General features: G+C 44.3%; 1 protein-coding gene across 2 annotated transcripts in view; it reads left to right on the top strand.

Moving 5' to 3' along the window:
- Positions 1-27,127, top strand: part of ACSBG1 (acyl-CoA synthetase bubblegum family member 1) — a 149,852-nt gene that overhangs the window by 95,779 nt on the left and 26,946 nt on the right. For both annotated transcript variants that reach the window (XM_063926556.1, XM_063926557.1), the window contains 3 exons: positions 489-609; positions 3,206-3,286; positions 4,089-4,238. In XM_063926556.1, the coding sequence (XP_063782626.1) occupies positions 489-609; positions 3,206-3,286; positions 4,089-4,238 (352 nt within the window). The remainder of the gene's footprint in view (positions 1-488; positions 610-3,205; positions 3,287-4,088; positions 4,239-27,127) is intronic.

Raw genomic sequence — 27,127 nt, 5'->3', positions numbered from 1 at the left:
ATGCCAACGTGATGACATTATTTTAATTAGCAGTCTATTTTATTATATTGATATGGTAAATACATTGTTTGCATTTATTAATAATACTGCCATGACACTAATCTCTTTTGTCTGTTCATTACAATATTATATTTGGACGCAACAGGGCAATGTTACTTGTACTTAAAGTAAATGTTAAAAGCAGAACCAGAGCAAGGGTATACAGTATCTAATGGTGGTATTCTCTGTCTCTCTGACTTATTTTTATACCTCATATCTACCTGTGTATTATATTTCAGTCCTTTCTGTAGCATGGTGTTTTGCCTCAATGTTTTTCTTAATGTCTATAATAATATTTTATAGCTGCCTTTAATCATCTGTGTGGTTTGTTCTCATTTTATAACATATGTAAGTATTTGGCCCCGGAGGCTTTTTCATGAACCCATAAAACAAATTATTTAGTGTAGTCACTCCACTTCATGTTTTTTTTTATGCACATAAAACTTTAGGGGAATTATGACTGGGATTTACGCAACCAATTCACCTGAAGCCTGCCACTATGTCGCCAATGACTGCAGAGCAAACATTATTGTGGCTGAAAATCAGAAGCAGTTGGAGAAAATATTGCAGGTAAATACAATATGTTCATTTTTCAGTTTCTTTGTTCCCGTTCAACAATTTAAAACTGGATTATTTCAAATATACAAACTACCTACGCATAGTACAGGCATCCATTACTCATGAGGACACAAGCTATAAATAAAAAAAAAAAAACAGTGATATCACTGAGGCATGAAACAAAGTGCCCCATGCCTCAGTGACATAATTGGTAAATTAATCATAATGGTTAGCGAACAAAGCCTCTGGGCTAAATGTAATAGCGTTGCCAGAGGTGCAGGACTTTCTGTGAGTCTGTTCGTTTTTTTAAAGCAGTAATCATTTCAAAAACAGGTTGGATTTGCCTTGTAAATGATTGCTACTTTAAAAAAATGGTCAGACTCGCAGAAAGTCCCGCACCTCTGTGACTATTGTGTGTAGGCAATAGGTATGGTAATGTGATAAGCCAATGGAAGATTTCAGCACTAAGGCATAGAAGATAAGTTAGTATTTTGAGATAAAGTGGGGCATTATGGAGGATAAGCAATGGGATATGTATAATGGGTGCAGACACCGCACACCCTTTACCCATTTTTTTCAATACTGACCTCTCCAGAGTCCATACTGCACAAATAATGCGCAGTAGGAAAATAGCCAGAAAAATGGCTACCACGCAATTTTCATGGAGACCTACACATGCACAGTAGACTCTGCTCAGAGTGCTCACAGTCAGTCTACAGCCTGTCGCTTCCTTCTAGAGAGGAGGGGGTCTGGACAGAGACTGCAAACAGGCCCCCTCCTTCCTAAAAACCCTTGAGTACCAGTACAAATTGACAGCTGTCTTCTTCATTATCCGTGTACTAACTGCTGACACATATTGCCACTGATATTAACATTTTTAATAATATATATTTAAAAATATATTGGACCTGGATCACCTCATTCACCCTACCCACCCATTACTCACCTGCACCCCCTGCTCTGTTGTTCCCTGGTGCTTCAACAGCTCTGTCCGGGATCTTCCCCCCTATTGCTCTGCCCCTGCTCCTTCCCCCACTTCCATATTTACCCCTGCGGTTGGTCCTCCTCTTCTAGTCAGTCGTGTTTACCTCACAGTCAAAGCCATTGGGGTGCATTCTCAGGCTTTCCCTGCATGCACATTCAGGAGAGGGGAGAGCTCTTTTAAATAAGGAATAAGAGACCCACTAGGCTCACAAGGTGGTATTTAGGTTGCCGGCTGTTGGGATCCCGGTGCACAGTATACCGGCGCCGGAATCCCGACACCCGGCATACCGACACCTTTTCTCCATCTTGGTGGTCCACGACCTCCCTGGAGGTAGAATAGATAGCGTGGCACGCGTAGCGCATATCTGTGCCTGCATGGCGAGTACAGCGGGCCGAAGGGGCTCTTTTGTGTTTGCCCAGCTGTCGGTATGCCGGTGGTCGGGATTCCGGCGCCGGTATGCTGGCCGCCAGGAGCCCGGCCGCCGGCATACCATACTACACCCGGCTCACAAATAGACATTGTGGAAGAAGGATAGAAGCTGAAAAAATATGTGTACAGTGGAAAAATATTCAGATAAGAAAAAAATTTAAGTTTGAATCTGTATGCATAATGTTTATTGAAACATCATTGATGGTTTATTGAAGTTACTACACCATAAGTTCCCTCCATGTTTGTGTATGTCAGGGGCCTAACAAGAGGAATAGATAGATTAGATAGATAGATAGATAGATAGATAGATAGATAGATAGATAGATAGATAGATAATGCTCTGGTATCAAGTAAAGATGTGCGGTTTTCGTTCTTCAGAAATCTGAATTGACCCGAATTTTGTGGATCCGATTCAAAACGAGTCCAAGTTCAGATCTTTGCGCAGTTCAGAAATTCAGATTTTAAATCATAATTTGGCGTTTTGGATTGCAAAAAATAATATGATTTTAGCTGTTTTTATCCATTGACAAGAAACCCATAACCAAAACACTTCAGGGTCGTGTTGTAAAACCAAAACACGTACATGAAATTAGAACCAAAACACGACACTACACGTATATCTCTATTACATACTTGCCTATCCTCCCAGAATGGCCCAAAGGATCCCAAAAACCGAGTGGCACTCCCAGCCCCCTAGAAAGGTGGACAAGTCTCCCGCATCCCCCTCCAGCCCCTCACCCCCCCCTTTCCCCCCTCGGCTGCCAACAACAGAGCACAAGTGGATGGGCCGAAGCAACTCAATGATGCGATTCATGCTGAGTCGCGTCATCGTAGCACCTTCACCCAATGCCTGTGTTCTTGGCACAATAGGGTGAGGGGCGGAGCCCCAATTACGTAATTGTGTCACCATGCCCTCCAGGCAGCCCACCTGTATACCGGTCATGCCCCCTATGTTCTGACCAGTCTGACCCCTCCCAGGGGAAGGGGCAGCCAAGTCGTTAAGTATGCTCTATTATCAAGCATGGGGTATTGTTTTAAGAAAGCATTCACTATTAATAGTTTTAGCTGTACTGAGAAGCCTAGGAGCATAGGTGATGGTCTATAGATTCCTCTAGAATGGCAATTTCCAGACAATAATTGATAGTCATAGTTTCCAGCATGCAATTTTAGTAACAATTATTAGTTTATTTACAGATATGGGAGACGTTACCTCATCTCAAAGCTGTTGTGCAGTACAAAGGCAGTTTGCATGTCAAGCGTCCAGGTTTATACACGGTATGTAACAATGCAAATGCGCGTAATGTCATGTTGTTTAAAGTAGGAATCAAGCTCATACATAGAGTGATTGAGGGCCTGATTCCGATTTGTATGCAAAAGCCCACGGAGCTGCGATTTCTTCAGGCTGCAGACTAGAGAAAAAACGCAAGTGAAGCAGCTGCCCAGAAATGATTAGAGATGCCCATGAGCCAATGCAAAATCTCAGCATTCGCAGCATTGGTGCAAATCCAAGGAACATCGACACCCCAAGTGAGTCTACGGTCTTGTAGAGTGGCCGCGAGAGCTGCAATGCTGGTGTCATGTTTTCTGCATGTGCAATCGCAGATGTAAACAGAGATATGCCCCAAAAACCGGGGATGACACACCTGCGTTTTTGCCACCACTTCCCATTACCTCCCCAAAACAGTCTCTGACTGTCAATCACTCTGTTAGTGGAACCACAAAGTATCTTGGCACATGCACAGCGCCACCGCGGCGGATGCACAGTTGTCCAATAATCACTCAGCTGCGTAAACACCTGCATTGCGTACAAATCGGAATCAGGCCCTGAGTCTGCTGTAATTTAAGTAAATAAAACATGCCATTAAAAATAAGGTCAATCAAAACTGGTGCCTTTAATACAAAGTATTTATTTTTATAAACTGTATCCGTTTACTCTTCCCAGAAAATTGTCATAGAAAAGGCCAATGATTCAAAACTGCAAAGGATAGATGACAAATTAGATCATTATGACAAATAGAAAAGAGTGTATCAACACTGTATCTTAAATGTAAATTTTCTGCTTTTTGTTACCCGTCAGTGGGCGGAGTTCATGGAACTAGGGAAGGACTTCAGTGATGAGCACCTGGATGACATCATAAATTCCCAGAAGCCCAATGAGTGCTGTGTGCTTATCTACACTTCTGGAACCACCGGGAACCCAAAAGGAGTAATGCTGAGCCATGATAATGTATGCAGAATATAAATGAACATGTGATGATCACGTTAGCCATGTAGAGATGAGGGAAAATGTGGTGGAGTACTGAGTGAATTGAATCTTAGGGATATGTTTACTAAGCTCCGTGTTTGCCCGAGTTGGCAAAAAACACGGGAGTGTCTGTACAAACAGAAGTACAAAACACAGGTAGACAGAGACATACACTCAAATACACCATTGGCCAAACTTGGATGTATTTCCATACACAACACTGAAACACGGGAATATACCTAGAATCATTTCTGCAAACACACCTGTGAAATAGTCAAACTCGGATCAAAATGCACTTTTTAAATAGACATCCTCCTCAGCAGTGTGTTCAGAGAAGCCTGCACAGAGATCAGCACAAGCTTCTGTTTAAATGTGTCTAAAACGTGTAATAACAGAGAAATAAAATGCCTCCCCTCCCCAAACCATAACCATACCCAGCCCAGGCTCATTGAACCGGTCCAGGTTTAAAAAATGTATGGGGAAAAATGCATAGCGGCCCCTGTATTTTAAGAAACAGTGCTGAACTTTTGGACTGGTTCTGGTTCCATAGATATGGGGGGATAAAATCAGTAGGGGTCCCCGTGTTTTTTAAACCAGCACTGGGCTCCACTAGCCAGGGAGGTAATACCAAAGCCTGGGGTCATGCTTATATTGGTCCCCTGGCTGTAGCATTAACCCCCCTAACTAGTTAGCCCTGGGCCAGTGCTGCTTTAAAAAAATAAGGGGGACCCCTACAGCATTCAGTATTTGTGGAATCATGACCGGTCCAAGAGCCCGGTGATGGTTCTCAAAATACAGGGGAACCCTACACATTTTTTCCCCTGTATTTTGTGAACCAGGACCATCACAAAGATCTGTGCAGGCTTCATGTACAGGAGCATTTAGCTGCCGGCAAACACAGCAGCCAAATGGGGACTCACATACATCAGAAAGCACTATTAACTAAAACACGGGAACATAGTAAATTTTGCACTTTTTTTGTACATTTATTTTACATTTTGCTCTGTGGTGTGGTTGGGTATATCATATGGGAGAACACAAATAATAGGGGAACTCTGGGTGGAAAACATAATAGAGAATATTTTGTGCAGAACACTTAAAGTTAAATTCCATCAAGGATTCTTGCATATTCCACAGAACAGTTTTCAACATGTCACTCATCTGTAGAGGAAAAATAACATACTAATAATGTGGCAATACCTTTGTTTGGGATTCGGTCAGCATACCGGCGGTCAGTGCCGTAACTAGGCATTTTAGCGCTGTGTGCAAGAAACGACATTGGCGCCCCCCCACCCCCATGTAAGATAGGGGCAGTGGCTTCATGGGGAAGGGGTGTGGCCACAAAATAATAGCAATTCATACTACAGTGCACTGGTGTAGTGGCGCTACTGTGCAGCGTAATTTGAATAATGGAGACTACCTCCATTATTCAAATTACGCTGCACAGTAGCGCCACTACACCAGGTAGAGCCCCTTTTATACATTACAGCAGACAGCGTCCCCCTTTTTACACATTACAGCAGCCAGTCCCCCTTTTTACACATTGCGGCAGCCAGGTCCCCTTTTTACACATTGCGGCAGCCAGGCCCCCTTTTTTACACATTACGGCAGACACCGTCCCCTTTTTTACACATTACAGCAGACAGCGTCCCCTTTTTTACACATTACGGCAGACAGCGTCCCCTTTTTTAACATTACGGCAGACAGCGTCCCCTTTTTACACATTACAGCAGACAGCGTCCCCTTTTTACACATTACAGCAGACAGCGTCCCCGTTTTTACACATTACGGCAGACGGTGTCCCCCTTTATACACATTGCGGCAGCCAGTCCCCCTTTTTACACATTGCATCAGCCAGGCCCCCTTTTTACACATTACGGCAGACGGTGTCCCCCTTTTTACATATTACGGCAGCCAGTCCCCCTTTTTACACATTACGGCAGCCAGTGCCCCTTTTTACACATTGCGGCAGCCAGTGCCCCTTTTTACACATTGCGGCAGCCAGCCCCCTTTTTTACACATTACGGCAGACAGCATCCCCTTTTTTACACATTACGGCAGACAGCGGGGTAAATTTACTAAGGTCCCGATTTTGACCGAGATGCCGTTTTTTCATCAAAGTGTCATCTCGGTAATTTACTAAACTCAAATCACGGCAGTGATGAGGGCATTCGTAATATTTGGAAGTCCTAGGAAAAAATCACGAATGAATACACCATCGGTCAAAACGCGGCTGTTTAAGTATGAATCTCGGTCATTTACTAAGAAGTGCAAAGCCAAAAAAAACAAAACACTGCCGTGAAAAATTACAACTCGTAAAAAAGTGCTTTAAAAAAACAGACCTGCTTTTTTTATCCGTGATTGGATAGGCATGCACGGATCCATGAGATCCGTGCATGTATATCAGTGGGAAGGGGTGGGAAAGTGATTATTTTCTCAAAAAAAATTGCGTGGGGTCCCCCCTCCTAAGCATAACCAGCCTCGGGCTCTTTGAGCCGATCCTGGTTGCAGAAATCTGGGGAAAAAATTGACAGGGGTTCCCCCATATTTAAGCAACCAGCATCGGGCTCTGCGCCTGGTCCTGGTTCCAAAAATACGTGGGACAAAAAGAGTAGGGGTCCCCCGTATTTTTAAAACCAGCACCGGGCTCCACTAGCTGGACAGATAATGCCACAGCCGGGGGTCACTTTTATATAGTGCCCTGCGGCCGTGGCATCAAATATCCAACTAGTCACCCCTGGCCGGGGTACCCTGGGGGAGTGGGGACCCCTTCAATCAAGGGGTCCCCCCCCCCAGCCACCCAAGGGCCAGGGGTGAAGCCCGAGGCTGTCCCCCCCATCCAATTGGCTGCGGATGGGGGGCTGATAGCCTTTTTTGAAAATGAAAAGATATTATTTTTAGTAGCAGTACTACAAGGCCCAGCAAGCCTCCCCGCATGCTGGTATTTGGAGAACCACAAGTACCAGCATGCGGCGGAAAAACGGGCCCGCTGGTACCTGTAGTACTACTACTAAAAAAATACCCAAATAAACACAAGACACACACACCTTGAAAGTAAAGATTTATTACATACATCCACACAAACATATACACATACTTACCTTATGTTCACACGCAGGTCGGTCCTCTTCTCCAGTAGAATCCAAGGGGTACCTGTTGAAAAAATTCAACTCACCAGATCCAGGGTCCCAGGCTCCTCGTCGCATCCTTTTGTAATCCACGTACTTGAATAAAATAACAAAACGGAGACCCGAGCCACGAACTGAAAGGGGCCCCATGTTTTCACATGGGACTCCTTTCCCCGAATGCCAGAAACCCACTCTGACTTCTGTCTAAGTGGGTTTCTTCAGCCAATCAGGGAGCGCCACATTGTAGCACTCTCCTGATCGGCTGTGTGCTCCTGTACTGAGTGACAGGCGGCACACGGCAGTGTTACAATTTAGCGCCTATGCGCTCCATTGTAACCAATGGTGGGAACTTTCTGCTCAGCGGTGACGTCACTTTAGGTCAACCGCAGGGCAGAAAGTTCCCACCATTGGTTACAATGGAGCGCATAGGCGCTACATTGTAACACTGCCGTGTGCCGCCTGTCATACAGTACAGGAGCACACAGCCGATCAGGAGGGTGCCACAACGTGGCGCTCCCTGATTGGCTGAAGAAACCCACTTAGACAGAAGTCAGAGTGGGTTTCTGGCATTCGGGGAAAGGAGTCCCATGTGAAAACATGGGGCCCCTTTCAGTTCGTGGCTCGGGTCTCCGTTTTGTTATTTTATTCAAGTACCTGGATTACAAATGGTTGCCCCGAGGACCCTGGGACCCTGGATCTGGTAAGTAGAATTTATTCAACAGGTACCCCTTGGATTCTACTGGAGAAGAGGACCGACCTGCGTGTGAACATAAGGTAAGTATGTATGTATGTTTGTGTGCATGTATGTAATAAATCTTTACTTTCACGGTGTGTGTGTCTTGTCTTTTTTTGGGTATTTTTTTAGCAATAGTACTACAGGTACCAGCGGGCCCGTTTTTCCGCCGCATGCTGGTACTTGTGGTTCTCCAAGTACCAGCATGCGGGGGAGGCTTGCTGGGCCTTGTAGTACTGCTACTAAAAACAATATCTTTTCATTTTCAAAAAAGGCTATCAGCCCCCCATCCGCAGCCAATTGGATGGGGGGGACAGCCTCGGGCTTCACCCCTGGCCCTTGGGTGGCTGGGGGGGGGGACCCCTTGATTGAAGGGGTCCCCACTCCCCCAGGGTACCCCGGCCAGGGGTGACTAGTTGGATTTTTTGATGCCACGGCCGCAGGGCACTATATAAAAGTGACCCCCGGCTGTGGCATTATCTGTCCAGCTAGTGGAGCCCGGTGCTGGTTTTAGAAATACGGGGGACCCCTACTCTTTTTGTCCCCCGTATTTTTGGAACCAGGACCAGGCGCAGAGCCCGATGCTGGTTGCTTAAATATGGGGGAACCCCTGTCATTTTTCCCCCCATATTTCTGCAACCAGGATCGGCTCAAAGAGCCCGAGGCTGGTTATGCTTAGGAGGGGGGACCCCACGCAATTTTTTTTTTGATTTTACACTGTTTCATTTAAAAAAAAAAAATGAACCCTAGCACGGATCGAGATTCATTTTTAAAAAGTCGGCAGTGTTTTGCTAATCACTGCTGTAAAAAAAACAAAAAACACGAATGACATCGACATCGGAACAAAAGAAAAACCCGAATACGACAGCTTAGTAAATTAGTCGTAATAAATTCAAAAAGTTGCAGTTTTACACTTTCGATGTCATTCATGATTGAACTTTGACCTGAAACGGGAAAATACGAATCTTAGTAAATTTACCCCAGCGTCCCCTTTTTACACATTACGGGAGCCAGTCCCCCTTTTTACACATTGCGGCAGCCTGTCCCCCTTTTTACATATTACGGCAGCCAGTCCCCCTTTTTACACATTACGGCAGCCAGTCCCCCTTTTTACACATTACGGCAGCCAGTCCCCCTTATGAAAGCTAAATATTTATCTTATTAAAAACACGTTAAAGGTTAAAGAACACAGTACGCAATTGGCGCAAAAAGTACCGCAAGGGTACTCCCTTAACTATACCTTAAGGAATGTACTTATACTGTAAACCTCTGTGTAGTGGTAGAGTGTAAATGCAACACAGTGTAACCTTATTAACTTCAAAGCTGTTTGAGCGTCACCGACGCTCTGAGAGTACTTAACACTATAAGAAATACACAGATACCTGGGCTTAGGGTCTAACGCCTTATATATATATTATGGATGGTATGCTTGCAAAAGAATAATACAATACAATTATACACTACCAATATAACATAGACTAACTAACCAGATAACTGCACAGGAAATACAATACAATACAATACAATTACGTTTAAGGGAAAATGAGAGAAAGAGGAGAAGAGAGAGAGAGAGAGAGAGAGAAATGGCTCACCATAACAATACAGACAATATGATTGCAGCGAAGCTTACACATGTGAGGAACAATCGCTGCGCAGTTATTCAATGCTGAGAATCTTTGTGGAGAAAATACTTGACCTTACCCATACTGGCAGTCCCTATATACACAACCCTACAATACCGCATGGGACAGAAGCTAGACTCCATTTTATTAAAGCTCCCATGATTCCAAAGACTGCACCACATGGTTGAAAGGGGGAGGGGAAAATACCCGGCAGCAGCCATTTTAGATTTGCAGGTCCAAACACATGGCACTCTCTGCTACACCACAATCACATAGCAGAAGACACAAGACTCCATTTTATTCCAAAATGTCCAAGCCTCAGAACAATGCATATGTTCTGATTTTACAATTCCAAACCATCTAAATCACCTTTCACAATTTCAATCCAACTTCCTAGAACCATCTTATTCACTTTCACATTCCAAACAACTTCCTAGAACCATCTTATTCACTTTCACATTCCAAACAACTTCAGTATCTCAATAACCAGAGCATATTCATCACAAGACCAGATCACAATGTAACCACACATCTCAGCCCGCCACTGCCACAAGCACTTGCCCAAACGCAACTGCATGGTGGTATTTATGATTAACAAGATATATATTATAACTAACCAGTACAATCTATTTTAAATCACCATAGGCAAACAAATACCACAAATGCTATGCTACAGGTTGTCTAATGTCCCAGCTACCATCACAGATTCCCAGATCTATCACACAAACACCCAACAATCACACAACCAAGTTACAATATCCTATTTAAACCAGAAAGCAATCTGTCTATATTTCCTTATCTAGCCATGTGAATTCAATACTTAGCCTTTGGTGCCTGGTGATGATCCAGCCATGCTTCTGGGAGCTTTGTTCTGAGTGTAGCTTCATTACATCTGTTCTCTGAGGCCACCAGCAAAAACTGACCCCCAACCCCCCCAGACAGGAACTATCCTCCTGTGTGTCTGTTCCTAGGGGAGGGGTCTCTCTCTCTCCTTTGTATATGTTAATCAGGTTCAGCCCTGAAAATCTTAGTAAAAGGTTGGCTTGATCATCCATTGTTCTCAACAAAGTGATCTTAGCTTTTATACATATAATCATATCTATCCGCTGCAATGTCCCACAACTTCACAACCAGCATCAAACTAACCCACACATCATTCTGCTTGCTTCAATACCAAACATGATGGGCGCATCTGGTTCTGTTCAGATAATACATATTCATGACATCAATTCATCAGCCAATTCTAAATCTCCATGATGTCTGGTGCTTGACATTATTATAACTAGAGATGAGCGGGTTCGGTTTCTCTGAATCCGAACCCGCCAGAACTTCATGTTTTTTTTCACGGGTCCGAGCGACTCGGATCTTCCCGCCTTGCTCGGTTAACCCGAGCGCGCCCGAACGTCATCATGACGCTGTCGGATTCTCGCGAGGCTCGGATTCTATCGCGAGACTCGGATTCTATATAAGGAGCCGCGCGTCGCCGCCATTTTCACACGTGCATTGAGATTGATAGGGAGAGGACGTGGCTGGCGTCCTCTCCGTTTAGAATTAGAATAGATTAGAGAGACACTTGATTTACTAATTTTGGGGAGCATTAGGAGTACTCAGTAGTGTACAGTGCAGAGTTTTGCTGATAGTGACCAGTGACCACCACTTTTATTTATAATCCGTTCTCTGCCTGAAAAAAGCGATACACAGCACACAGTGACTCAGTCACATACCATATCTGTGTGCACTGCTCAGGCTCAGGCCAGTGTGCTGCATCATCTATTATCTATATATAATATTATATATATCTGTCTGACTGCTCAGCTCACACAGCTTATAATTGTGGGGGAGACTGGGGAGCACTACTGCAGTGCCAGTTATAGGTTATAGCAGGAGCCAGGAGTACATAATATAATCCGTTCTCTGCCTGAAAAAAGCGATACACAGCACACAGTGACTCAGTCACATACCATATCTGTGTGCACTGCTCAGGCTCAGGCCAGTGTGCTGCATCATCTATTATCTATATATAATATTATATATATCTGTCTGACTGCTCAGCTCACACAGCTTATAATTGTGGGGGAGACTGGGGAGCACTACTGCAGTGCCAGTTATAGGTTATAGCAGGAGCCAGGAGTACATAATATATTATATAGTGAGTGACCACCAGACACACAGTGCAGTTTATTTAATATATCCGTTCTCTGCCTGAAAAAAGCGATACACACAGTGACTCAGTCAGTCACATACCATATCTGTGTGCACTGCTCAGGCTCAGGCCAGTGTGCTGCATCATCTATATATATTATATATCTGTCTGACTGCTCAGCTCACACAGCTTATAATTGTGGGGGAGACTGGGGAGCACTACTGCAGTGCCAGTTATAGGTTATAGCAGGAGCCAGGAGTACATAATATTATATTAAAATTAAACAGTGCACACTTTTGCTGCAGGAGTGCCACTGCCAGTGTGACTAGTGACCAGTGACCTGACCACCAGTATATAATATTAGTAGTATACTATCTCTTTATCAACCAGTCTATATATTAGCAGCAGACACAGTACAGTGCGGTAGTTCACGGCTGTGGCTACCTCTGTGTCGGCACTCGGCAGCCCGTCCATAATTGTATATACCACCTAACCGTGGTTTTTTTTTCTTTCTTTATACATACATACTAGTTACGAGTATACTATCTCTTTATCAACCAGTCTATATATTAGCAGCAGACACAGTACAGTGCGGTAGTTCACGGCTGTGGCTACCTCTGTGTCGGCACTCGGCAGCCCGTCCATAATTGTATATACCACCTAACCGTGGTTTTTTTTTCTTTCTTTATACATACATACTAGTTACGAGTATACTATCTCTTTATCAACCAGTCTATATATTAGCAGCAGACACAGTACAGTGCGGTAGTTCACGGCTGTGGCTACCTCTGTGTCGGCACTCGGCAGCCCGTCCATAATTGTATATACCACCTAACCGTGGTTTTTTTTCATTCTTTATACATACATACTAGTTACGAGTATACTATCTCTTTATCAACCAGTCTATATTAGCAGCAGACACAGTACAGTGCGGTAGTTCACGGCTGTGGCTACCTCTGTGTCGGCACTCGGCAGCCCGTCCATAATTGTATATACCACCTAACCGTGGTTTTTTTTTCTTTCTTTATACATACATACTAGTTACGAGTATACTATCTCTTTATCAACCAGTCTATATATTAGCAGCAGACACAGTACAGTGCGGTAGTTCACGGCTGTGGCTACCTCTGTGTCGGCACTCGGCAGCCCGTCCATAATTGTATATACCACCTAACCGTGGTTTTTTTTTCTTTCTTTATACATACATACTAGTTACGAGTATACTATCTCTTTATCAACCAGTCTATATATTAGCAGCAGACACAGTACAGTGCGGTAGTTCACGGCTGTGGCTACCTCTGTGTCGGCACTCGGCAGCCCGTCCATAATTGTATATACCACCTAACCGTGGTTTTTTTTTCTTTCTTTATACATACATACTAGTTACGAGTATACTATCTCTTTATCAACCAGTCTATATATTAGCAGCAGACACAGTACAGTGCGGTAGTTCACGGCTGTGGCTACCTCTGTGTCGGCACTCGGCAGCCCGTCCATAATTGTATATACCACCTAACCGTGGTTTTTTTTTCTTTCTTTATACATACATACTAGTTACGAGTATACTATCTCTTTATCAACCAGTCTATATATTAGCAGCAGACACAGTACAGTGCGGTAGTTCACGGCTGTGGCTACCTCTGTGTCGGCACTCGGCAGCCCGTCCATAATTGTATATACCACCTAACCGTGGTTTTTTTTTTTTTCTTTATACATACATACTAGTTACAAGTATACTATCTCTTTATCAACCAGTCTATATATTAGCAGCAGACACAGTACAGTGCGGTAGTTCACGGCTGTGGCTACCTCTGTGTCGGCACTCGGCAGCCCGTCCATAATTGTATATACCACCTAACCGTGGTTTTTTTTTCTTTCTTTATACATACATACTAGTTACGAGTATACTATCTCTTTATCAACCAGTCTATATATTAGCAGCAGACACAGTACAGTGCGGTAGTTCACGGCTGTGGCTACCTCTGTGTCGGCACTCGGCAGCCCGTCCATAATTGTATATACCACCTAACCGTGGTTTTTTTTTCTTTCTTTATACATACATACTAGTTACGAGTATACTATCTCTTTATCAACCAGTCTATATATTAGCAGCAGACACAGTACAGTGCGGTAGTTCACGGCTGTGGCTACCTCTGTGTCGGCACTCGGCAGCCCGTCCATAATTGTATACTAGTATCCAATCCATCCATCTCCATTGTTTACCTGAGGTGCCTTTTAGTTGTGCCTATTAAAATATGGAGAACAAAAATGTTGAGGTTCCAAAATTAGGGAAAGATCAAGATCCACTTCCACCTCGTGCTGAAGCTGCTGCCACTAGTCATGGCCGAGACGATGAAATGCCAGCAACGTCGTCTGCCAAGGCCGATGCCCAATGGCATAGTACAGAGCATGTCAAAACCAAAACACCAAATATCAGTAAAAAAAGGACTCCAAAACCTAAAATAAAATTGTCGGAGGAGAAGCGTAAACTTGCCAATATGCCATTTACCACACGGAGTGGCAAGGAACGGCTGAGGCCCTGGCCTATGTTCATGGCTAGTGGTTCAGCTTCACATGAGGATGGAAGCACTCAGCCTCTCGCTAGAAAACTGAAAAGACTCAAGCTGGCAAAAGCACCGCAAAGAACTGTGCGTTCTTTGAAATCCCAAATCCACAAGGAGAGTCCAATTGTGTCGGTTGCGATGCCTGACCTTCCCAACACTGGACGTGAAGAGCATGCGCCTTCCACCATTTGCACGCCCCCTGCAAGTGCTGGAAGGAGCACCCGCAGTCCAGTTCCTGATAGTCAGATTGAAGATGTCAGTGTTGAAGTACACCAGGATGAGGAGGATATGGGTGTTGCTGGCGCTGGGGAGGAAATTGACCAGGAGGATTCTGATGGTGAGGTGGTTTGTTTAAGTCAGGCACCCGGGGAGACACCTGTTGTCCGTGGGAGGAATATGGCCGTTGACATGCCAGGTGAAAATACCAAAAAAATCAGCTCTTCGGTGTGGAGGTATTTCACCAGAAATGCGGACAACAGGTGTCAAGCCGTGTGTTCCCTTTGTCAAGCTGTAATAAGTAGGGGTAAGGACGTTAACCACCTCGGAACATCCTCCCTTATGCGTCACCTGCAGCGCATTCATAATAAGTCAGTGACAAGTTCAAAAACTTTGGGTGACAGCGGAAGCAGTCCACTGACCAGTAAATCCCTTCCTCTTGTAACCAAGCTCACGCAAACCACCCCACCAACTCCCTCAGTGTCAATTTCCTCCTTCCCCAGGAATGCCAATAGTCCTGCAGGCCATGTCACTGGCAATTCTGACGAGTCCTCTCCTGCCTGGGATTCCTCCGATGCATCCTTGCGTGTAACGCCTACTGCTGCTGGCGCTGCTGTTGTTGCCGCTGGGAGTCGATGGTCATCCCAGAGGGGAAGTCGTAAGCCCACTTGTACTACTTCCAGTAAGCAATTGACTGTTCAACAGTCCTTTGCGAGGAAGATGAAATATCACAGCAGTCATCCTACTGCAAAGCGGATAACTGAGTCCTTGACAACTATGTTGGTGTTAGACGTGCGTCCGGTATCCGCCGTTAGTTCACAGGGAACTAGACAATTTATTGAGGTAGTGTGCCCCCGTTACCAAATACCATCTAGGTTCCACTTCTCTAGGCAGGCGATACCGAGAATGTACACGGACGTCAGAAAAAGACTCACCAGTGTCCTAAAAAATGCAGTTGTACCCAATGTCCACTTAACCACGGACATGTGGACAAGTGGAGCAGGGCAGGGTCAGGACTATATGACTGTGACAGCCCACTGGGTAGATGTATGGACTCCCGCCGCAAGAACAGCAGCGGCGGCACCAGTAGCAGCATCTCGCAAACGCCAACTCTTTCCTAGGCAGGCTACGCTTTGTATCACCGCTTTCCAGAATACGCACACAGCTGAAAACCTCTTACGGCAACTGAGGAAGATCATCGCGGAATGGCTTACCCCAATTGGACTCTCCTGTGGATTTGTGGCATCGGACAACGCCAGCAATATTGTGTGTGCATTAAATATGGGCAAATTCCAGCACGTCCCATGTTTTGCACATACCTTGAATTTGGTGGTGCAGAATTTTTTAAAAAACGACAGGGGCGTGCAAGAGATGCTGTCGGTGGCCAGAAAAATTGCGGGACACTTTCGGCGTACAGGCACCACGTACAGAAGACTGGAGCACCACCAAAAACTACTGAACCTGCCCTGCCATCATCTGAAGCAAGAAGTGGTAACGAGGTGGAATTCAACCCTCTATATGCTTCAGAGGTTGGAGGAGCAGCAAAAGGCCATTCAAGCCTATACAATTGAGCACGATATAGTAGGTGGAATGCACCTGTCTCAAGTGCAGTGGAGAATGATTTCAACGTTGTGCAAGGTTCTGATGCCCTTTGAACTTGCCACACGTGAAGTCAGTTCAGACACTGCCAGCCTGAGTCAGGTCATTCCCCTCATCAGGCTTTTGCAGAAGAAGCTGGAGGCATTGAAGAAGGAGCTAAAAGGGAGCGATTCCGCTAGGCATGTGGGACTTGTGGATGCAGCCCTTAATTCGCTTAACAAGGATTCACGGGTGGTCAATCTGTTGAAATCAGAGCACTACATTTTGGCCACCGTGCTCGATCCTAGATTTAAAGCCTACCTTGGATCTCTCTTTCCGGCAGACACAGGTCTGCTGGGGTTGAAAGACCTGCTGGTGACAAAATTGTCAAGTCAAGCGGAACGCGACCTGTCAACATCTCCTCCTTCACATTCTCCCGCAACTGGGGGTGCGAGGAAAAGGCTCAGAATTCCGAGCCCACCCGCTGGCGGTGATGCAGGGCAGTCTGGAGCGACTGCTGATGCTGACATCTGGTCCGGACTGAAGGACCTGACAACGATTACGGACATGTCGTCTACTGTCACTGCATATGATTCTCTCAACATTGATAGAATGGTGGAGGATTATATGAGTGACCGCATCCAAGTAGGCACGTCACACAGTCCGTACTTATACTGGCAGGAAAAAGAGGCAATTTGGAGGCCCTTGCACAAACTGGCTTTATTCTACCTAAGTTGCCCTCCCACAAGTGTGTACTCCGAAAGAGTGTTTAGTGCCGCCGCTCACCTTGTCAGCAATCGGCGTACGAGGTTACATCCAGAAAATGTGGAGAAGATGATGTTCATTAAAATGAATTATAATCAATTCCTCCGCGGAGACATTGACCAGCAGCAATTGCCTCCACAAAGTACACAGGGAGCTGAGATGGTGGATTCCAGTGGGGACGAATTGATAATCTGTGAGGAGGGGGATGTACACGGTGATATATCGGAGGGTGAAGATGAGGTGGACATCTTGCCTCTGTAGAGCCAGTTTGTGCAAGGAGAGATTAATTGCTTCTTTTTTGGGGGGGTCCAAACCAACCCGTCATATCAGTCACAGTCGTGTGGCAGACCCTGTCACTGAAATGATGGGTTGGTTAAAGTGTGCATGTCCTGTTTTGTTTATACAACATAAGGGTGGGTGGGAGGGCCCAAGGACAATTCCATCTTGCACCTCTTTTTTCTTTTCTTTTTCTTTGCATCATGTGCTGATTGGGGAGGGTTTTTTGGAAGGGACATCCTGCGTGACACTGCAGTGCCACTCCTAGATGGGCCCGGTGTTTGTGTCGGCCACTAGGGTCGCTAATCTTACTCACACAGTCAGCTACCTCATTGCGCCTCTTTTTTTCTATGCGTCATGTGCTGTTTGGGGAGGGTTTTTTGGAAGGGACATCCTGCGTGACACTGCAGTGCCACTCCTAGATGGGCCCGGTGTTTGTGTCGGCCACTAGGGTCGCTAATCTTACTCACACAGCTACCTCATTGCGCCTCTTTTTTTCTTTGCGTCATGTGCTGTTTGGGGAGGGTTTTTTGGAAGGGACATCCTGCGTGACACTGCAGTGCCACTCCTAGATGGGCCCGGTGTTTGTGTCGGCCACTAGGGTCGCTAATCTTACTCACACAGTCAGCTACCTCATTGCGCCTCTTTTTTTCTTTGCGTCATGTGCTGTTTGGGGAGGGTTTTTTGGAAGGGCTATCCTGCGTGACACTGCAGTGCCACTCCTAGATGGGCCCGGTGTTTGTGTCGGCCACTAGGGTCGCTAATCTTACTCACACAGCTACCTCATTGCGCCTCTTTTTTTCTTTGCATCATGTGCTGTTTGGGGAGGGTTTTTTGGAAGGGCCATCCTGCGTGACACTGCAGTGCCACTCCTAGATGGGCCCGGTGTTTGTGTCGGCCACTAGGGTCGCTAATCTTACTCACACAGCTACCTCATTGCGCCTCTTTTTTTCTTTGCGTCATGTGCTGTTTGGGGAGGGTTTTTTGGAAGGGACATCCTGCGTGACACTGCAGTGCCACTCCTAGATGGGCCCGGTGTTTGTGTCGGCCACTAGGGTCGCTTATCTTACTCACACAGCGACCTCGGTGCAAATTTTAGGACTAAAAATAATATTGTGAGGTGTGAGGTATTCAGAATAGACTGAAAATGAGTGTAAATTATGGTTTTTGAGGTTAATAATACTTTGGGATCAAAATGACCCCCAAATTCTATGATTTAAGCTGTTTTTTAGTGTTTTTGGAAAAAAACACCCGAATCCAAAACACACCCGAATCCGACAAAAAAAATTCGGTGAGGTTTTGCCAAAACGCGTTCGAACCCAAAACACGGCCGCGGAACCGAACCCAAAACCAAAACCCGAAAAATTTCAGGCACTCATCTCTAATTATAACCATGTACTGTATGAAACAAGCGCCGAATCCATCTCCGTGCCATGTCCGAGCAAATGCGTGTGTTTCCATATATTGCTGTGCTCGCTGCGCATATTTGCAAGTATAGCGACTTAAATGTGTGTGTGGTTTGTATGTTCTCTCTATGTAATATTTTTGACTTTGGCAGTCACCAATAACTGCCACTTCCTAAAACATTTCAAAAAGAGAAAAATATATGTCATATGTAAATACATTTCTATGATTGGGTAAGGGAGGAGAGAAGAAGGTGGGAAAAAGGTATGACCTAGTGAGATAGCAGAAGTATGTATGTATGAATCCATGTTTGGGGGGTCATGTATCATCGTGCCGTACGTGTTTTAAATCAAGCTTCGAGGTATTGCGAAGTATACATTTGAATTCCTTCTTATCCCGTACTAAGGGTCTGTGGATGGGCTGTCAAACTTTACCGAGCTCGTTTCGGCTTTTGGTTGCAACAAAATGGGGGAGCACATTTTAGTTGATGATACATGAATGGGGGAATATGTGATTGCTGATATCTGTGCCTGTATTCCCTATCGACTATGTGTGTCACTACCTGAGGGTTGTAGAAATGAAGATAAAGAACACTTATGGTAAATGCAGTGGTATTCTATGTCAGGTTAATGTACATTTGTCGGTTGAAGTCTTGTTCGGTGTCTGTTGGTTGCAGTCTTCTTTGTGCTTTTGCCCATAAGGTGCGAGCAAAAGCTTATGTCAATGTCCATAGATTTACAAAAGTGTTGGGCTGGCGTACTTTTAAAATTTCTAGGGAAACTGGGGATCTATGGCATTGTTCATCAAAAATCTGTGTATAAGGTTGTCAAAACTTCTTCTTTAATCCATCTGTTGTCTGTATATCGGCTCATCAAAATTCCTCGTCCAAGTGGGTCTTTTTACCTTGGAGGAAAACGGAAAAAACAGGTGAAAGAAACGGACCGTATAATCGCATTTTCATTACATCATTGTTTCTACCGTTGGGTCATAAATCAAGTCCATTGGAATTACAGTTTCCTCACTCCTCAAACTCATTACCTCAGGTAGTACTTTTCCAATATAACACAATCCTTCAGAGTTTGGGGCAAGCCGCTCATACGCCTTTCTCCCGCATATGAAATATGCATCATCGGGGAGAACATATGGGACGGAATATGTCATTACCATGTTACACATTTTCCATGTGAACTCTCCTAACCCTAATTCTCCCATCTGTTTAGTACACCTATCAGTTTGTGTGATCTGTGCACTGTATCCTAGTGATACCTCTCCAACTCTCGTAATCCTACTTCCTAGGGTATACCTATATCGGAAATATTTTCCACTATCGGCTATGTGGCGTATGAGCTCTGTATCTGTAGGCATTCTATCGGTTCTATATGAAAAGGTCATGGTTTGGTTACTCCATGACACTTCCCAATTTCCCGGCTTTCGGGGATTGGAGATGTTAAAACATAATAGGGACCTATCCACATGGTATTGGTGGAGCTTCAAACTAGGAGGGCTGGAGATATTAAACCTCCTGTCCACCGGTCTCCCACCACTTAACTCAAGTACCTCCCCTAACGTTAAAGGAAATGGTACTAGCCCTGATTTGCTATGACCTTGAGGTACTTGAGAGCATACCCAACAATCTGTCTTATTTAACACACTACCCACTAAGGAGTGATAGTCACTCAATGGATGCCGGTCCATGTGGATATTAAAACTGGATTGGCATTTCTTAATGCACCCATCCTCAACTACATTGTCATAGAGCCTACAGATACAGTTTTCTTCAGCTAACAATCCAAAAAAAAAATGTTTACAAATAACATGGCTGTTAGATTGTTTCCGGTACTCGCCTTTGTTCGGTGCTTGTGTTGCTATTGGAAATTTACACCTCCGTCTTAGTCATTGGAACCTTTCTGGTGTCAAAACTTCTTTCTCGACCTCACTGGTACTCTCACCGAAACAGACTGCTCTGGTCAACATCATGGTAAACAGGAAAAATCCATATCACAGTCTCTTGGGGCAAGTCCATCTTACAGGAGGAGAAAAGAAGAAATTTGTAATGGGGTACAGAAAATCAGTTTGAGGGGGAGAGAAACTTGTTACAATAATTAGTTCTCTCGTCTTGTTGTTCTTCTTGTTCTGCTGTCTTCTCAAAGGTGCTGTCTCTCAGTCTTCCAAACGAACATTCTGGTGATGCAATATTCCCTCCAAACCAGCGATCTTTCTGTACGGAGCAAAAATCTTGCATTACCATTTGTCTAACTGATGGGTGACATGAAAACATGAAAGCATGAGTGAGAAGAGAGAGAAAACAACAACAGCAAAAAAAAAAAAAAAAAAAAAGAGAGAGAGAGAGAACAATTCATATATGTATATATATATAACATAACACATCAATAAACAACAACAGGAAAAAAAAACATTTTTCAAACAAACAGTTTTCAAACATTTTAAAACATTTTAAAACATTGTCAGATCATCAGGCTGTCATATCTACATGTCTGATGGTTTCCTTGCGCAGTCCCTCCCACCAGCACCTCTATACTCCACCCTTTGTATCTGGCCACAATACATTGATGTGGGCAAGTCATGCTGGGGTTTGGTAGACTTTTGCAAAGACCAAGTAGATATGCAATGTTTGAGTCCTACCAATAATCGTCAGAGATGGGGAGATAGAGAGAGAGAGGAAAAAAAAAAAAACATTTCACAGATACATTTACAATGTTTCACCTGGTCATTCCTGTGTCTTCAGGGAATGACCTCCCAATTTATTAACCGTTACCTCAGGCTTACCATCAGTTCTAATGATCACCTTTCCTGACCACATATCATGGGTGTGGCCCAAAATTCTTCCTATATGATCCCTGATTATAATTTGGTGTGTCCTAACTTTTCTCATTTCTTGGTCTAAGGGGTCTGACTTTATGTGGGCTATTACAGTTGCTGGCATAATGCCCTTCTCTTTTGCAAAGATCACAAATCCTTGAGTTCCTCCATGTGCCAATGGCCTGGGGTTTTGGTTGATTTGATGCCTCCTCAAACGCTTGGATGCTCATCACCATCAACCGCTTTCCCTGTACCTACCTGATTCCTTGGATACCATGATTATGTCGTTGTCTAGGGAGTTGATATACCTTCTGTGAATCTTTGATCATACAGTTAGATCTTTCCTAGGATCTGGGTAATCAGACATGATTGATCTCAATTCTGTCCGGGACCAGGGATGGCGCATTGCACTGTCCTTGACGGGAATGGTTCCCTGATCGTCAGTCTTCCCATTGGGGACTGTGATCACCCTGACAGGACTAAACTCAATTACATCACCTTGTTTTGGTCTTACAATATGGGGTGCATTTGTTTGTGCGTGATATAAAACATTGTACGTACCTGTGGACACGACCTCACCTGACCCTCCGTTAGGGGGTTTGATTATTGCCTTTACCAATTTGGTTGCGTCCACCTGGATGTCTTGTAGGATGGCTTCTGGAAGAGGTGCCGACATCGTTCTGGGCTCACTTTCTTGTTGGTAATCCTGAGGGAAGTTTAACATGGGGTGCGACTTGCACAGGTTAACATTTGTAATTTTTTACACTTTCATTTTCATAAACATTATTACATTTAACACTTTCATTCTTAATACAGTTACTAAGTGCATTTTTATCGTACAACATTGTGCCATTTCTCTGCAACCATAATCCTCTCCATTGCCATGTCTCTCCTCTCAAGATGAAAGTTAGATATGTAAGTTACATTTCTTTGCATTTCACTTTCCTGTTGCCATAACTGCAAACAATCATCATGTTTAACTTGTTTCCAGGATTTTATGAGACAGATCCTCCGCCTTAAATTATGCAACACCTCTGAGTCAAAACTACCTATCCCAGGAAATGGTGCTTTATCCCCCGCAGTCATTCGTGTCCATTCATCACAAAAGGTCTCAGTGTGGGGACCATACTTCCCCCACATTACTAACCGAGCAGACCCTCGGGGTCTGCAAGCCTCTGCAGTCTGAACCCTGACTGCTGAACGTCCCTGTGTTGTGCACTTGGCTGCCATTGTGGACCTCTTTTAACACAGAAAAACTTCCTAAAATGCACCAAACACAGAAGTCTACGGTGGGAGTTTTCCAAGCTCTTCCACCAGCTTCTTCTGCTCCGGGTATCTCCGGTCCGCCTTCTAGCAGACACGTGTAGCCGTTGCAGGCCCTATCTCTAGAGATTTTACCAGTGAAAATTCTCTTCCTTTTTTTTTTTCTTTACACAAATCACGCTTGTATGTGCTTCCCACAACACGTATGAGGGCAATTTACCTCGTATCACGTTGCGTTATTGGTCACACCTACAACCGTGCGGTCCAATCGTACCCCTTATAGACACTTGTTGCCCATAAATGGTAGGATCATTGGAGTCTCCCTACTGTGCTCCAAAACAGCCAGAGCGTAATACAACGAAAACTTTATCACACTCTGTTGCACGTTTTCACTCAGACCATGCTCATCACGTTCCACAAAGATCACACAGATCACAAAGTCCACAAAGCGGAATTCAATACCGTTTTATCACATAGATCACAAAGTCCACAAAGCGGGATTCAATACACTCATACCGTTTTCAACCCACTATCATTCTTATAGTTTTCTGATCAGAAAAATCATTTCCCGTAGTCTGATAGCTCTCCCCAGAGGCGTTACAGTAAAGTAAGGTATTTAAACTAAGTTTTGGAAACTGAAATCAATTTGTGCTATGATCACGTGGCTATACTATACCGCCCCCACTAGAACAATGCTATTGTGCGATTTGAGTTTTGGTGGGCGTACCCAGACGCTCCGTTGCGTAATATACGCTGCGTGCGTCGGCCTTTGTGTTGCGTTCGCGAGTCTCAGTCTTTTGTTAGAGACACGTGTACGCTGGCCACAAAAATACAATTAGCACGTTTATCAATGTAGATGATCTTTAACTGTAATCATCTACCAAGCACCACACAGGTCTTTCCTTGTATCTCAGGTAAAGCTGTGCGTGTGTCTTACAATTTACCCCTTAATGTATTACTTTTACACTTTAACTATTTAAATAGCGACAAATCTCTCTTAGCACGTTTATCAATTCAAATGGCAAACAGGAAGGTGAGATATGTGAAAGTACACAGATGAAAATGCAATTCTAAATTTAATCTAATAACATACATTGATGTAAGCACACGCATATAGATTTTACATATAAGTACCAATCACTATTACTTATGATTGACTATGATATAGATTAAATAAATGCATTAAAAAACTCATTAAATGATGATTTCTTTTTGACAATGGATGGCTGATTATTTCCTGAGTCAACTGAAAATCAGCCGTTCAAAAAAAAAAATATTGACCTTCCCAAAATGGCCGCTCCTCCCCCTTCCACCTCCATGAGGGTCACACAAAATGGTGGACAGACCATGCGGCCTCTCCTGCCATAAAGAAAATCACCATGCTAGCTCCCAAAGTAACTTTTAAATGTACTTTTAAACCTACTTAAACAGATAAACAATCTAATCTTAATCAAACACGATATGATCCATTTGAACCTGGTTTTGCGACAATAAAAATACATTTTAGCATCTTAAATATTATGAGAAACGCCTTGTCCCTTAAAATTTCCTATCAGCGTCTTACTGATACCACAATACATTAACGTGGATGTTTTTTTTTTTTTTTTTTTCTTTCAGCATTTTGCGAGATGTCCATCATTAGCCGGTCAATTACAGCCGCGTTTGTAATGTACAGTGCATCATTAAGATCGTGATATCCCGGACCAGAGCCCCCATCTATGAAAGCTAAATATTTATCTTATTAAAAACACGTTAAAGGTTAAAGAACACAGTACGCAATTGGCGCAAAAAGTACCGCAAGGGTACTCCCTTAACTATACCTTAAGGAATGTACTTATACTGTAAACCTCTGTGTAGTGGTAGAGTGTAAATGCAACACAGTGTAACCTTATTAACTTCAAAGCTGTTTGAGCGTCACCGACGCTCTGAGAGTACTTAACACTATAAGAAATACACAGATACCTGGGCTTAGGGTCTAACGCCTTATATATATATTATGGATGGTATGCTTGCAAAAGAATAATACAATACAATTATACACTACCAATATAACATAGACTAACTAACCAGATAACTGCACAGGAAATACAATACAATACAATTACGTTTAAAGGGAAAATGAGAGAAAGAGGAGAAGAGAGAGAGAGAGAGAGAGAGAGAGAAATGGCTCACCATAACAATACAGACAATATGATTGCAGCGAAGCTTACACATGTGAGGAACAATCGCTGCGCAGTTATTCAATGCTGAGAATCTTTGTGGAGAAAATACTTGACCTTACCCATACTGGCAGTCCCTATATACACAACCCTACAATACCGCATGGGACAGAAGCTAGACTCCATTTTATTAAAGCTCCCATGATTCCAAAGACTGCACCACATGGTTGAAAGGGGGAGGGGAAAATACCCGGCAGCAGCCATTTTAGATTTGCAGGTCCAAACACATGGCACTCTCTGCTACACCACAATCACATAGCAGAAGACACAAGACTCCATTTTATTCCAAAATGTCCAAGCCTCAGAACAATGCATATGTTCTGATTTTACAATTCCAAACCATCTAAATCACCTTTCACAATTTCAATCCAACTTCCTAGAACCATCTTATTCACTTTCACATTCCAAACAACTTCCTAGAACCATCTTATTCACTTTCACATTCCAAACAACTTCAGTATCTCAATAACCAGAGCATATTCATCACAAGACCAGATCACAATGTAACCACACATCTCAGCCCGCCACTGCCACAAGCACTTGCCCAAACGCAACTGCATGGTGGTATTTATGATTAACAAGATATATATTATAACTAACCAGTACAATCTATTTTAAATCACCATAGGCAAACAAATACCACAAATGCTATGCTACAGGTTGTCTAATGTCCCAGCTACCATCACAGATTCCCAGATCTATCACACAAACACCCAACAATCACACAACCAAGTTACAATATCCTATTTAAACCAGAAAGCAATCTGTCTATATTTCCTTATCTAGCCATGTGAATTCAATACCTAGCCTTTGGTGCCTGGTGATGATCCAGCCATGCTTCTGGGAGCTTTGTTCTGAGTGTAGCTTCATTACATCTGTTCTCTGAGGCCACCAGCAAAAACTGACCCCCAACCCCCCCAGACAGGAACTATCCTCCTGTGTGTCTGTTCCTAGGGGAGGGGTCTCTCTCTCTCCTTTGTATATGTTAATCAGGTTCAGCCCTGAAAATCTTAGTAAAAGGTTGGCTTGATCATCCATTGTTCTCAACAAAGTGATCTTAGCTTTTATACATATAATCATATCTATCCGCTGCAATGTCCCACAACTTCACAACCAGCATCAAACTAACCCACACATCATTCTGCTTGCTTCAATACCAAACATGATGGGCGCATCTGGTTCTGTTCAGATAATACATATTCATGACATCAATTCATCAGCCAATTCTAAATCTCCATGATGTCTGGTGCTTGACATTATTATAACCATGTACTGTATGAAACAAGCGCCGAATCCATCTCCGTGCCATGTCCGAGCAAATGCGTGTGTTTCCATATATTGCTGTGCTCGCTGCGCATATTTGCAAGTATAGCGACTTAAATGTGTGTGTGGTTTGTATGTTCTCTCTATGTAATATTTTTGACTTTGACACCCTTTTTACACATTGCGGCAGCCAGTCCCCCTTTTTACACATTGCGGCAGCCAGTCCCCCTTTTTACACATTGCGGCAGTCAGTCCCCCTTTTTACACATTACGGCAGCCATGCCCCCTTTTTACACATTACAGCAGTCAGGCCCCCTTTTTACACATTGCGGCAGCCAGTCCCCCTTTTTACACATTGCGGCAGCCAGGCCCCCTTTTTACACATTGCGGCAGTCAGGCCCCCTTTTTACACATTGCGGCAGCCAGGCCCCCTTTTTACACATTGCGGCAGCCAGGCCCCCTTTTTACACATTGCGGCAGCCAGGCCCCCTTTTTACACATTATGGCAGACGGTGTCCCCCTGAGAGAGAGAGAGAGAGAGAGACTTACCATCTCCCCGCTGACAGGCTCCTCGTGCAGCTCCCTCGGTGCAGGCAGGTGAGAAGGAGGAGGAGGGAGGGGGACTGGAGCCGCAGCAGCGTTATTTCATTAGTAGTAAGCGCCGCTGCAGCAGTCCCCTCTCCTTCCGTATTGGCTGCCCGACGCTGCTGTGGATGCTGGGATGGAGGAACCGCATCCCAGCATCCACAGCAGCGCCGGACAGCCAATAAGGAAGGAGAGGGGGATGCTGCAGCGGCGCTTACTACCAATAAAATAGCGCTGCTGTGGCTCCAGTCCCCCTCCCTCCTCCTCCTTCTCCGCTGACTGGCGCTGAAGC

The sequence above is a fragment of the Pseudophryne corroboree genome, chromosome 6, assembly GCF_028390025.1.
Source record: "Pseudophryne corroboree isolate aPseCor3 chromosome 6, aPseCor3.hap2, whole genome shotgun sequence".
Classification (NCBI taxonomy): domain Eukaryota; kingdom Metazoa; phylum Chordata; class Amphibia; order Anura; family Myobatrachidae; genus Pseudophryne; species Pseudophryne corroboree.
Note: the sequence above shows the minus strand (reverse complement) of the source record. Positions and strands in the feature narration are given on the sequence as shown.